Genomic DNA, 13,376 nt, shown 5'->3' on the forward strand with positions numbered 1-13,376 from the left:
GGGAACTGGTAACAACACCATCTGTGATTTGCTAACAACATTTAGATATGTATACAGCGAGATTAGATACTATACCATCCCATGAGGTGTTGAGGGAAAGACAAATTATCTATAGATTGGACATAAAATTTTCTAGGCCATTAGCGATAACAGGAAATACACCTTATGCACCTTATGACTTTCATGAACATGCAGGCGTCACGCAGAGGTTAGCCACAGGGTGGTACTGTTGCCTAGGTTTATTAACACGCAGGCGTCACGCAGACGTTAGTAAGGCGTTGGTCTCATGTCATGCCAGTTAGACTTTCAATGGCAGGCTATAGCCACACGGTGGTAAGGTTGCCTAGGCTTAATTTTGGCTCATATCACCCCCCATAGCGCACATTTTCAGGTGACCGCTATGCAAAAAGACTGCAGCTTGGTGCACGCGAAGGAACTGCGCAGGCAACCAGCCGTTTTATGACAGCAATTGCTACACTGGTTTGTAAAGATAAAATGGCCAACTAATATATCAAATGGTTTCTTCAGCTGCACAAATAATTCACTCTTCCTCAAAATACCGAACTGTTGGCAGCAACACTAATTCTGTAGCTAACTAGCTACTACCACGTTCTAACTAATTTGTTGCACGTTTTCATTAGTTATCGGAATGTCGGACACTCTAGGGGACGGAAAGTTGGAGCTGAAACAAGCCAGCAAAGAAGTAAAGGAGAGCGAGAACGTGGCGGAAAAATACTCAGCCATGACAGTGAGCAAGAACATGGGTGAACTGTCAGTGTCGTCCGCTGCGTTTAGTGCGGTCCCTACTCACAAACCTGTCAAAAAGGTAAGACACATTAGCTATGTACGTATGTGTTTATTTAGCTACTTTTCTTATCTTCACATCATGTCCCATTCAGGATGTCCCATCTAAACATAACGTAATTCAATTATATTATTGACTTCGTTAGTAGCTTCTGCAATCCAACCATTTATTCTCAATGCATTTATAGTATTATTGCAGGTGTACACTTGGTGCAGTAACTTACGGTCTATGTCTGTCACCCACCCCCATAACCAGTGTTGATTTTAGCATGTATATCTTGGTGGGGCAAACACATTTTTTTAGATGCATGCCAGCAGAGCCACTACACACGACACTAAACAAACAATACATTAATTGCACTATAACGATGACAAACGGTGCCCACAAACCGTTGGGGCCTACGTAAATCTGTCCCGACAGCAGAGCTTTTTTGCTTAAACAAATGTTGTTTCTACGAACAATTAAGCTGTACAAACTATGGTATAAGGGAATGATGAGCAGATAAGATGGATTCCATAATTGCAATTAAGACATTAATGATTGAGCAAGGACGAATGTAGTCAACATAACTTTAAGTTCAGCACTTTTGAAATGTACAGTGACAGAATTCAGAACATGGGCCGTTCTTACGGTATTCTACCTGTACACCAAGTCAGAACCATAGGATAAATAAAGGGGGTATATAAACAGACAATGAAAGCTCTTACAATATTAAATGTTTACATTTATCTATAACAGGATATAGGCTATGCACCACCAACAGTAAGTTATGAGGGGGAAAGGGACCAAATTATTAGAGTGGGGCACATGGGCTTCTAACAGCTTACTACACAACATACTAGAGGTCGACCTAATATGATTTTTCAACGCCGATACCGATTATTGGAGGACCAAAAAAAGTTGATACCGATTAATCAGCTGATTTATATTTTTATTTATTTATTTGTAATAATGACAATTACAACAATACTGAACGAACACTTTTATTTGAACTTAATATAATACTTCAATAAAATCAATTTATCTTCAAATAAATAAGGAAACATGTTCAATTTGGTTTAAATAATGCAAAAACAAAGTGTTGGAGAAGAAAGTAAAAGTGCAATATGTGCCATGTAAAAAAGCTAACGTTTAAGTTCCTTGCTCAGAACATGAGAACATATTAAAGCTGGTGGTTCCTTTTAACATGAGTCTTATATTCCCAGGTAAGAAGTTTTAGGTTGTAGTTATTATAGGAATTATAGGACTATTATGGAATTATGACGCGTCAACTATTTCTCTCTATACCATTTGTATTTCATCAACCTTTGAATATTGGATGTTTTTATAGGCACTATAGTATTGCCAGTGTAACAGTATAGCTCCCGTCCCTCTCCTCGCCCCTACCTGGGCTTGAACCAGGGACACATCGACAACAACCACCCTCGAAGCATCGTTACCTATCGCTCCACAAAAGCCGCGGCCCTTGCAGAGCAAAGGGAACAACTACTTCAAGGTCTCAGAGTGAGTGACGTCACGATTGAAACGCTATTAGTGCGCATCCCGCTAACTAGCTAGCCATTTCACATCGGTTACACCAGCCTAATCTCGGGAGTTGATAGGCTTGAAGTCATAAACAGCTCAATGCTTGAAGCACAGCGAAGAGCTGCTGGCAAATAAAGGAAAGTGCTGTTTGAATGAATGCGTACGAGCCTGCTGCTGCCTACCACCACTCAGTCAGACTGCTCTATCAAATATCTAATCATATACTTAATTATAACATAATAACACACAGAAATACGAGCCTTAGGTCATTAATATGGTAAAATCTGGAAACTATCATTTCGAAAACAAGACATTTATTCTTTCAGTGAATCTAACGAGTGGCATCCCTTAGTCTAAATATTGCTGTTACATTGCACAACCTTCAATGTTATGTCATAATTATGTACAATTCGGGCAAATTAATTACGGTCTTTGTAAGGAAGAAATGGTCTTCACACAGTTCGCAATGAGCCAGGCGGCCCAAAATGCTGCATATACCCTGACTCTGCTTGCACAGAAAGCAAGAGAAATGACACAATTTCCCTAGTTAAAATAAATGAATGTTAGCAGGCAATATTAACTAAAGATGCAGGTTTAAAAATATATACTTATGTATTGATTTTAATGAAAGGCATTGATGTTTATGGTTAGGTACACATTGGTGCAACGACAGTGCTTTTTTCGTGAATGCGCTTGTTAAATCATCACCCGTTTGATGAGGTAGGCTGTGATTCGATGAGAAATTAACAGGCACCGCATCGATTATACGCAACGCAGGACAAGCTAGATAAACTAGTAATATCATCAACCATGTGTAGTTAACTAGTGATTATGTTAAGATTGATTGTTTTTTATAAAGTAAGTTTAATGCTAGCTAGCAACTTACCTTGGCTTCTTGCTGCACTCGTGTAACAGGTGGTCAGCCTGCCACGCAGTCTCCTCGTGGAGTGCAATGTAATCGGCCACAATCGGTGTCAAAAAACGTTGATTACGATTGTTATGAAAACTTGAAATCGGCCCTAATTAATCGGCTATTCCGATTAATCGGTCGACCTCTATAACATACACATATAATTACTTTCATAGCTACAGTAGATATATCTCCCTGGCATATTACATAATTTATGCATCAGCATTCAATACATTTTTGGACTCACCTTGTTGTTCTGTGCTCACTTGAACAGGAAGGTGGCGCGGCGGTCCTTTCTGTGGGCAAATGTTGTCATCAAACTTTGTCATCAGTCTGGCATTTCTGGGTTTATGGTGATTTCAAGACAACTGGGAACTCTGGGGGGGAAACAAGGTTGAATCATGACGTCAGTGATCTTCAAGTTAGAGCTCTAGAAAGAGGCTTGAGTTTCCGACTTGGAATTCCGAGTTGGATGACCGTTCAAAGCCTGAGAGATTTCCCAGTCTGAGATTTCCCAGTTCTGAGATTTCAGTTGTTTTGAACGCGGCAGAAGTCATGCTGGGTTGACAATGTATACAACCTTTTCTGGCCCCATGGTGTTAAGTGTTTATCCTTTTAAGCTCAGAAAAAGAAACCCTTAAACCCAGACTTGGACTACACACCCACTCCACTGAATAGCAGGCTAGTGATAGCTTTGCAAGGCTTGCAGTTAGCCATTGATTACTTCCAAACCACTCACGGTTGAATTTGCGATTTCCAACTTGTGTAATGTTTGGCCGATGAGCACTTATACATTTGATCTATAGTTTCTCTTCATATGACAAGGATCGAATAGTAGATTGTCGACTTGATTCGGGACGATGACTGCTTGTCTAGCTTGCTAGCTAAGGTTTTGAAAGTATGATGACATGATCAGTCCAGTCAAAGCTACGGTAGATATAAGGTGATCTGGCGTCAATTTATCTATGGTCAATGACCTTGAGCCTTCTTGGATGGGCACTTCTAATGTAACTCTATTGCAGGACCCAAGGGGCTTGAATTTTCAAGCTATCCCTGTAGATTTTGTGGTGACGTAGTGTCCCCATGAGTGACAGAACATTAAACCAATCATGGCGCAACTAGAGAACATTACCAACGTCTACACTCGTATTTTCCACTGGCTGCCCCACCATCACAGAAAGCATTGTGGTAGGCTGAAACACCTGCAGTTTGGAGCTGCCTTACCCAAGAAAGTAAAAAAGAGACCATGTTTGTATGCGGCTTTATTAACTCAATGTTTATTTATAAATGTTTTTTATTTATTTTTTACATTGTTTGCAAACTGATGTGACACCTGCCCTGAATAATGCTACGCCACTCCCATAACCAGACTTGGGCACAGTGTTAATGGAATTAGATTTATTGGCCACAAGCTGTCAGCTACAGTAAGGCCTAGTATGCATTTAAAGTTGCAATATGTAACTTTTTGGGCGACCCGACCAAATTCACATAGAAATGTAAGTTATAGATTTGTCATTTTCATTACAAGCAATTGTAGTAAGTTGTAGATCTGTTTTATGTGCACAATTGTTATGCTTCCTGTTAAGTTTTAGTGTATTTTAATCAATAGTGTGCAACTGCAGTCTGCAATTTGGGGCGTTCCTGCAGATACCCCCCCCCCATCACCCCATTGGTTCCTTCATGAAACCCCTCCCTTAAGCACCCCATTGGTTCCTGCATAAAATCAGTTAGCTAGCCAGCACACAGTGTCACTCCTCCTCCCGTCAAGTGGGGTGAAGGACATGCAGGAGGCTGGGGGGACACCGTGTCCTAGCTAGCTAGCTGGTTTCATGAAGGAACCAGTGGGATGCTCGAGGGGGGAACACCTGCAGGAACGCCTCAAATTGCTGGCCGCAATTGCACCCTTCTTTTTCCTTTCGGGTTTTAATACAATATTTTTGGTTAATTAAAATATATTTCAGATGTTTAGATAATTACAGTGATTCTCAAAACTGCTTGTTTTGTCACAAAACTGAAATTAGGCGAACTATTCGAATTTTAGCACCCAGGAATAGGCAAAGTGGAGAAACTTCACACACATACAAACACACCTTGAAAAAAACACAATTAAAGGGGAATTTCACCCTGGTTCTGCCACAGCATATAGTCATTACTTTAATAACAACATTACTTTTTTATCATTAACAAATACATTTATGCATATCTGGTCTGGGTGGGAAAGCCCCATTCCCATTTCATATCGGGTCCTACCTGCAACATCAGTAACACCTGCTGCAACATCACTGTACAGCTCTAAGACTATATGGTCAGCAAGTGTGCAGGTGCCATGTCCTGTGTCACTAGTAACTTATTAAACAAGTGCCCTTTTTTTATGTAGCTACTAAAACCTACTGACTTAGGTGTTTATCATCCATGGAAGGCATAGGAAATATGGTAATAATAGTATTATATGAACTCAGAAAATCAGCTTGGATAGCATTAGAAAGACTACCCTGTACAATCTCACCTTCTCATGCTCTGAATAAACATTAGCTTGGAGCGCTCTCCTCCGTTAGCACCCAGAAGCAGCCTGGCATATTATGCAAGCCAGAGGTGCAATGTTACACTCAATGAATGCACACACACACGCACATTTGGTGGTTGTTATGCAACACTGGTTCGAATCAATGATTTATGTGTGCACTAGATGACTGACAGGGTTTTATGTATAAAAACCTTTAAGTACCTTTTTTAAATTATAACTTTTTTTTTTTTTTAGAAAGTATTAATGTCAATATCCCCACCAAAACAAAAAATACTTAAATGCATGTGATTTTGTCCTTTAAATTTAAATTAAATACTGCAGAATTCCATTCATTCCTATGGAGCTCTGCTTTTCTGAGTGCCAGTATGGCTTCAAAGCCTCTCCATGGCCAAAACATAGCATCAGCAATCCAGGGTTTATACACATCATTGGTTGGAGTCCAGCAGGAAGTGAGTCTGAGAGCAATAGAAGTGGACATACAGTTTCAGAGTGAGAGCGAAAGGTTTTTGTTACATTTCAGTTTGTTCTCACAGATTTATGGGCCTATTTGACATGATAATTCCAATACAGTGTAGGCTTATTATTCTTTTGTAGAGAAAATGTAAGGACAGATACAGACAAGGAGCTACAGGTGAGCAGTTATGCTGGGACTTGACCTTAGCTATGTGTGGGTGGTATTTGATATTTTATTAGGCTCCCCATTAGCTGTTGCAAAAGCAGCAGCTACTCTTCCTGGGGTCCACACAAAACATGAAACATAATACAGAATGACATAATACAGAACATCAATAGACAAGAACAGCTCAAGGACAGAACTACATAAAAACATTTTAAAGGCACATGCAGCCTACATATCAATGCATACACCAAACTATCTAGGTCAAATAGGGGAGAAGCTTTTTGAGGTGTTTATCTGTTTTTTAAAAACCAGGTTGGCTGTTTATTTGAGCAATATAAGATGGAAGGAAGTAACATGCAAGGGCTCTATATAATATTGTACACTTTCTTGAATTTGTTCTGGATTTGGGGACTGAAAAGGCCCCTGGTGGCATGTCTGGTGGGATAAGTGTTTTTGCTAGTGTTCAGTGGGCAGTTATACAACACAACAGAGCCACTGTTGCACTTTTTTAAAAGAGCATACATCCACAAACTACTCCTCTTGAAACTAGGGGGCACTTTTTATTTTTGGAAAAATAACGTTCCCAAAGTAAACCGCCTATTTCTCAGGACCAGATGCTAGAATATGCATATAATTGACAGATTAGGATAGAACACTCTAAAGTTTCCAAAACGGTCAAAATATTGTCTGTGAGTATAACAGAACTGATATTGCAGGCAAAACCCTGATAAAAATCAAACCAGGAAGTGGCTTCTATTTAGAAAACTCCACGTTCCATAGCCTCCCATTGCTCCATTTAAAGGGATATCAACCAGATTCATTTTCCTATCGCTTCTTCAAGGTTTCAACAGTCTTCAGACATAGTTTCAGGCTTTTATTTTGAAGAATGAGTGTGAATGACCACATTGCGTAAGTGGATAGGTGGGGGCTCTCAGTGAGTTGTATGCAAAAGAGAAAGGCGGCCATTGTTACTCCCGGTCCTAGTGAAAAGCCAACTGTCCCGGTTGATATATTATCGAATTGATATTTGAAAAACACCCTGAGGATTGTTTATAAAAAACGTCTGACATGTTTCTGTGGACATTATGGATATAATTTGGAATTTTTGTCTGCGTTGTCGTGACCGCCCTTTCCGGTGGATTCCTGGGCATAACGCACCAAACTAACTGAGGTATTTGGATATAAAAAATATCTTTATGGAACAAAAGGGACATTTGTTGTCTAACTGGGAGTCTCGTGAGTGAAAACATCCGAAGATCATCAAAGGTAAACGATTAATTTGATTGCTTTTCTGATTTTCGTGACCAAGTTACCTGATGCTAAGTGTACTTATTGTTTTGTTGAGCGATCAATAAACTTACACAAACGCTGGTATTGCTTTCGCTGTAAAGCGTCATTTCAAAATCTGAGACGACAGGTGGATTAACAAAAGGCTAAGCTGTGTTTTGCAATATTGCACTTGTGATTTCATGAATATGAATATTTTCTAGTATTATTATTTGACTGTGGCGCTATGCTATTCAGCGTTGCCGATGACAATTATCCCGGATCCGGTATGGGTGGTTCAGAGAGGTTAAAAGCGATACACTACTCTTGACACTTTGTCAGCCCGTCTGTTTTTTTCTCTCTGCTGCACTAAATGTCACTGATCCCCTTAACCTATTTTCTCTAATCTTTCCATTCCCCTCTGCCCAAATCTCTCTCGTCTGTAGTTTATCCACTATGACCGCTTAGTTGTTGATTTTCCCTGCTGTAGTACCATTGGGAGAAATACATTCCACCTACCTGTAAATTGTTTCCATTCCTGAAAGTCTTTTTTTTGTTGTTGTTGAATTTTTTACCCCCTTTTTCTCCCCAATTTCATGGTATCTAATTGTTAGTAGCTACTATCTTGTCTCATCGCTACTACTCCCGTACGGGCTCGGGAGAGACGAAGGTTGAAAGTCATGTGTCCTCCGATACACAACCCAACCAAGCCGCACTGCTTCTTAACACAGCACGCATCCAACCTGGAGGAAACACTGTGCACCTGGCAAACTTGGTTAGCGTGCACTGCGCCCGGCACGCCACAGGAGTCGCTGGTGCGCGATGAGACAAGGATATCCCTACCGGCCAAACCCTCCCTAACCCGGACGACGCTATGCCAATTGTGCGTCGCCCCATGGACCCCACGGTCACAGCCGGTTACGACAGAGCCTGGGCGTGAACCCAGAGTCTCTGGTGGCACAGCTGGCGCTTCAGTACAGCGCCCTTAACCACTGCGCTATCTGGGAGGCACGAAAGCAGCAGTCTTGTCATACATACCATTGGATATATGTCAAAACTCCCCAAGGAGATGTGGGTGTGGAATCAGGCGCAGGAGAAACAAGTTCAGAATCAAAAAAAGGATTGGTGGCAGCTAGTAGACCGGCGACGACGAACGCTGAGCGCCGCCCGAATAGGGAGAGGAGCCACAGTACATGACAGTACCCCCCCACCCTGACGCCGGCCTCAAGGACGACCCGGAGGGCGAGGCGCAGGGCATTCAGAATGGAGGCGGTGGAACTCACCCAGCAGAGATGGGTCCAAGATGTCCCCCACCGGCACCCAGCACCTCTCCTCCGGACCGTACCCCTCCCAATCCATGAGGTACTGCAGGCCCCCCACGCGAAGTCTAGAGTCCAGGATGGACCGTACATTGTACGCCAGACCCCCCTCGATGTCCAGGGGGGGCGGAGGGTCCTCCCATACCTCAACGTCCTGTAGTGGACCAGCCACCACCGGCCTGAGGAGAGAAACATGAAACGAGGGGTTAAGGGGGAGCTGTAACCTATAACACACCTCGTTTATTCTCCTCTGGACTTTAAATGGCCCAACAAGCCACGGACCCAGCTTCCGGCAGGGCAGGCGGAGAGGCAGGTTTCGGGTCGAGAGTCAGACCCTGTCCCCTGGTGCGAACATGGGGGCCTCACTACGGTGGCGATCAGCGCTCAGCTTCTGTCGCCCACTGGCCTGTTTAAGGGATTCCTGGACGGCTCTCCAGGTCTCCTTTGAGCGCTGCACCCAATCCTCCACCGTAGGAACCTAGGTCTGACTTTGATGCCACGGTACCAGGACCGGCTGATAACCCAACACGCACTGAAACATCGACAGGAGTGGCGAAGTGAATTCTGGGCCATCTCGGACCATGGGACGAACCTCGCCCACTCTCCAGGCCGGTCCTGGCAATACAACAGCAGAAACCTGCCCACATCCTGATTCACTCTCCACCCGACCATTACTCTTGGGTTGAAAACCAGAGGTCAGGCTGATCGAGACCCCCAGACGCTCCATGAACGCCTTCCAAACCAGGAAAGTGAACTGGGGACCCCGATCAGAAATTATATCCTCAGGCACCCCGTAGTGCCGGAAGACGTGTGTAAACAGGGCCTTCGCAGTCTGTAGGGCCGTAGGGAGACCCGGCAAAGGGAGGAGATGGCAATACTTAGAGAACCGATCCACAACGACCAGGATCGTGTGTTCCCCTGTGACGGAGGAAGATCGGTAAGAAAGTCAACAGACAGGTGTGACCAAGGAATGGGGAGGGGCTGTAACTTCCCTCTATGCAGGTGTCTAGGAGCCTTACACTGAGCGCACACCGAACAGGAGGAAACATAAACCCTCACATCCTTAGCCAAGGTGGGCCACCAGTACTTCCCCCTAAGAGCCCGCACTGTCCTCTCAATCCCCGGATGACCAGAGGAGGGTAGCATGTGGGCCCACCTGATCAATCTATCACAAACACCAAGCGGGACGTACTTCCGGCCCGCTGGACACTGTGGTGGAGGTGGTTCTAACTGAGACGCCCGCTCGATATCCGCGTCCACCTCCCATAACACCGGTGCCACCAGACAAGAGGCCGAAAGTATGGGGGTGGGATCGATGGGCCTCTCCTCGGTATCATAGAAACGGGACAGTGCGTCGGCCTTCGCGTTACGGGAACCTGGTCTGTAAGAGATAGTAAGGCGAAACTTGGTAAAAAACATCGCTCACCTTGTCTGGCAAGGACTCAGTCCAGATAAGAAAAGAGTGTTTCGCCCCCTCAAGCCAATGTCTCCACACCTTCATAGCTTTTACCACAGCCAGCAACTCCCGATCCCCCACATCATAGTTTCGCTCCGCCGGACTGAGCTTCCTTGAAAAGAAAGCGCAGGGGTGAAGCTACGGGGGCGCGCCCGAGCGCTGCGATAGCACGGCTGCAACCCCAGCCTCGGATGCGTCCACCTCAACTATGAATGGCAAAGAGGGGTCCGGATGCGCCAATACGGGAGCGTTGGTAAACAACGCTTTCAGACGACCAAAAGCTCTGTACGCCTCCGCCGACCACCGCAAACGCGCCGGCCCTCCCTTCAGCAGTAAGGTAATGGGAGCAGCCACCTGCCCAAAACCCTGGATAAACCTCTGGTAGTAATTGGCAAACCCTAAAAACCGCTGCACCTCCTTTACGTGGTCGGAGTCAGCCAATTACGCACGGCCGCAATGCGGTTACACTCCATCACCACCCCAGATGTGGAAATGCGATACCCCAGGAAAGAGACGGCTTGTTTGGAGAACACACGTTTCTTGGCATTGACGTACAGGTCATGCTCCAACAGTCGCCCAAGTACCTTGTGCACCAGAGACACTTGCGCGGCGTGTGTGGCAGAATAGATCAGTATGTCATCGATGTAAACCACTACACCCTGCCCATGCAGGTCCCTGAGAATCTCATCAACAAAGGATTGGAAAACTGCTGGAGCATTTTTCAACCCATAAGGCATGACGAGGTACTCATAATGGCCAAATGTGGTCCTGAACGCGGTTTTCCACTCATGTCCAACCCGGATTCGCTCCAAGTTATACGTGCTCCTAAGATCCAGTTTTGTGAAGAAGCGTGCTCCGTGGAATGACTCCACCGCCGTGGCGATGAGAGGTAGCGGGTAACTGAACCCCACTGTGATGGAATTTAGACCTCTATAGTCAATGCACGGATGCAGGCCTATCTCCTTCTTCTTCACAAAAAAGAAACTCGAGGAGACAGGTGATGTGGAGGGAATGTACCCCTGTCCCAGAGATTCGATGACATGTCTCCATAGCCACCGTCTCCTCCTGTGACAGGGGATACACGTGACTCCTGGGAAGTGCGGCGTTTACCTGGAGGTTTACAGAAGGCGATTGCCAAATCGGCATATTCGGGGGGAATGCGCACAGTGGAGACTTGGTCTGGACTCTCCACCGTCGTTGCACCGATGGAAACTCCTACACACCTACCTGAGCACTCCTCTGACCAACCCTTAAGAGCCCCCTGTTTCCATGAAATTTTAGGATTGTGATAAGCCAACCAGGGAATACCCAGCACCACTGGAAACGCAGGACAATCAATGAGGAAGAGACTAATCCGCTCCTCATGACCCCCCCTGTGTCACCATGTCCAGTGGAACCGTGGCCTCCCTGATCAGCCCTGACCCTAACGGTCGACTATCTAGGGTGTGCACAGGGAAGAGTTAGTCTATCTGAACCAAGGGAATCCCTAACTTACGCGCGAAACCGCGGTCCATAAAACTCCCTGCTGCGCCTGAATCGACTAGCGCCTTAAGCTGGGACTGAGGGGAAAAATCAGGAATGGAAATCAACACATAGATATGACCAACAGGGGGCTCTGGGTGAGCTGGGTGCTGACTCACCTGAGGTGTTCGAGTCATGCTCTGCCTGCTCTCTCGACTCCCAGACGAGCTCCTCCAGCACCTGTCAGCAGTGAGTCCTCTCCGACCACAACTGGTGCAGGAGGAGGCTCCTGCTCTGGTTGCCCTAGCAGCAGCAGCACCCACTGTCGGAGCAGGAGCGCTGGGGGGTGGAACGAACAGACCCTGGTCAGGACGCCTGCGAGCAGCCAGCAAGTTGTCCAGCCTGATGGACATGTCTATTAGCTGGGCCAGAGTGAGAGTAGTGTAACGACAGGCTAGCTCCCTGCGGACGTCCTCCCGCAGACTACACCTATAATTGTCCATCAGGGCCCTGTCATTCCACCCCGCGCCGGTGGCCAGGGTCCGGAACTCCAGCGCGAAATCCTGCGCGCTCCTCGTCTCCTGCCTTAAGTGAAACAGCCATTCACGCCCCGCTCTGCCCTCGGGTGGGTGATCGAACACTGCCCGGAAGCGGCGGGTGAACTCTGGGTAATGGTCCCTCGCTGAGTCCGGGCCCTCCCAGACCGCGTTGGCCCACTCCAGGGCTTTACCTGAAAGGCAGGAGACGAGGACGTTGACACTCTCCTCTCCCGAGGGAGTCGGGTGAACGGTCACCAGATACAGCTACAGCTGGAGCAGGAACCCCTTACACCCGGCAGCCGTCTCATCGTAGTCCCTCGGGAGAGCGAGTCGAATCCCGCTGGGGCCGGACGCCGCCAGAGAGGGTGGTGGTGCGGGATGGAGAGTGGCTGGAGACGGGGTAGGGAGGCCGCTCCTCTCCCATCTCTCCATTCTCGCCAACACCTGAGCCATAGCTGTCCCCAAACGGTGTAATACCGCTGTATGTTGTTGCATGGACGGGGTGGGCGCGTCAGCTCCTGCTGACTCCATGATATCAGGTGCGGGATTCTGTCAAAACTCCCCAAGGAGATGTGGGTGTGGAGTCAGGCGCACCCACATCGCTTGCCGTGCGGTAGCAGAGAGAACAGTCTATGACTAGGGTGGCTGGAGTCTTTGACAATTTTTAGGGCCTTCCTCTGACACCGCCTGGTATAGAGGTCCTGGATGGCAGGAAGCTTGGCCACAGTGATGTATTCACCGTACGCACTACCCTCTGTAGTGCCTTGTGGTCGGAGGCCGAGCAGTTGCCATACCAGGCAGTGATGCAACCCGTCAGGATGCTCTTGATGGTGCAGCTGTAGATCCTTTTGAGGATCTGAGGACCCATGCCAAATATTTTCAGTCTCCTGAGGGGGAATAGGTTTTGTCGTGCCCTCTTCACGACTGTCTTGGTGTGCTTGGACCATGTTAGT

At 46.3% G+C, this 13,376-nt stretch overlaps 1 protein-coding gene across 1 annotated transcript in view; it reads left to right on the plus strand.

Annotated features, from left to right (window-relative positions):
- The first annotated feature begins 307 nt into the window (after positions 1-307).
- Positions 308-13,376, plus strand: part of LOC112217821 (S-adenosylhomocysteine hydrolase-like protein 1) — a 67,518-nt gene continuing 54,449 nt past the window's right edge. Inside the window, exons 1-2 of the mRNA XM_024378380.2 lie at positions 308-480; positions 642-826. Coding sequence (XP_024234148.1) covers positions 650-826 — 177 coding nt within the window. The 5' untranslated portion in view covers positions 308-480; positions 642-649. The remainder of the gene's footprint in view (positions 481-641; positions 827-13,376) is intronic.

The sequence above is a fragment of the Oncorhynchus tshawytscha genome, linkage group LG02, assembly GCF_018296145.1.
Source record: "Oncorhynchus tshawytscha isolate Ot180627B linkage group LG02, Otsh_v2.0, whole genome shotgun sequence".
Lineage (NCBI taxonomy): Eukaryota > Metazoa > Chordata > Actinopteri > Salmoniformes > Salmonidae > Oncorhynchus > Oncorhynchus tshawytscha.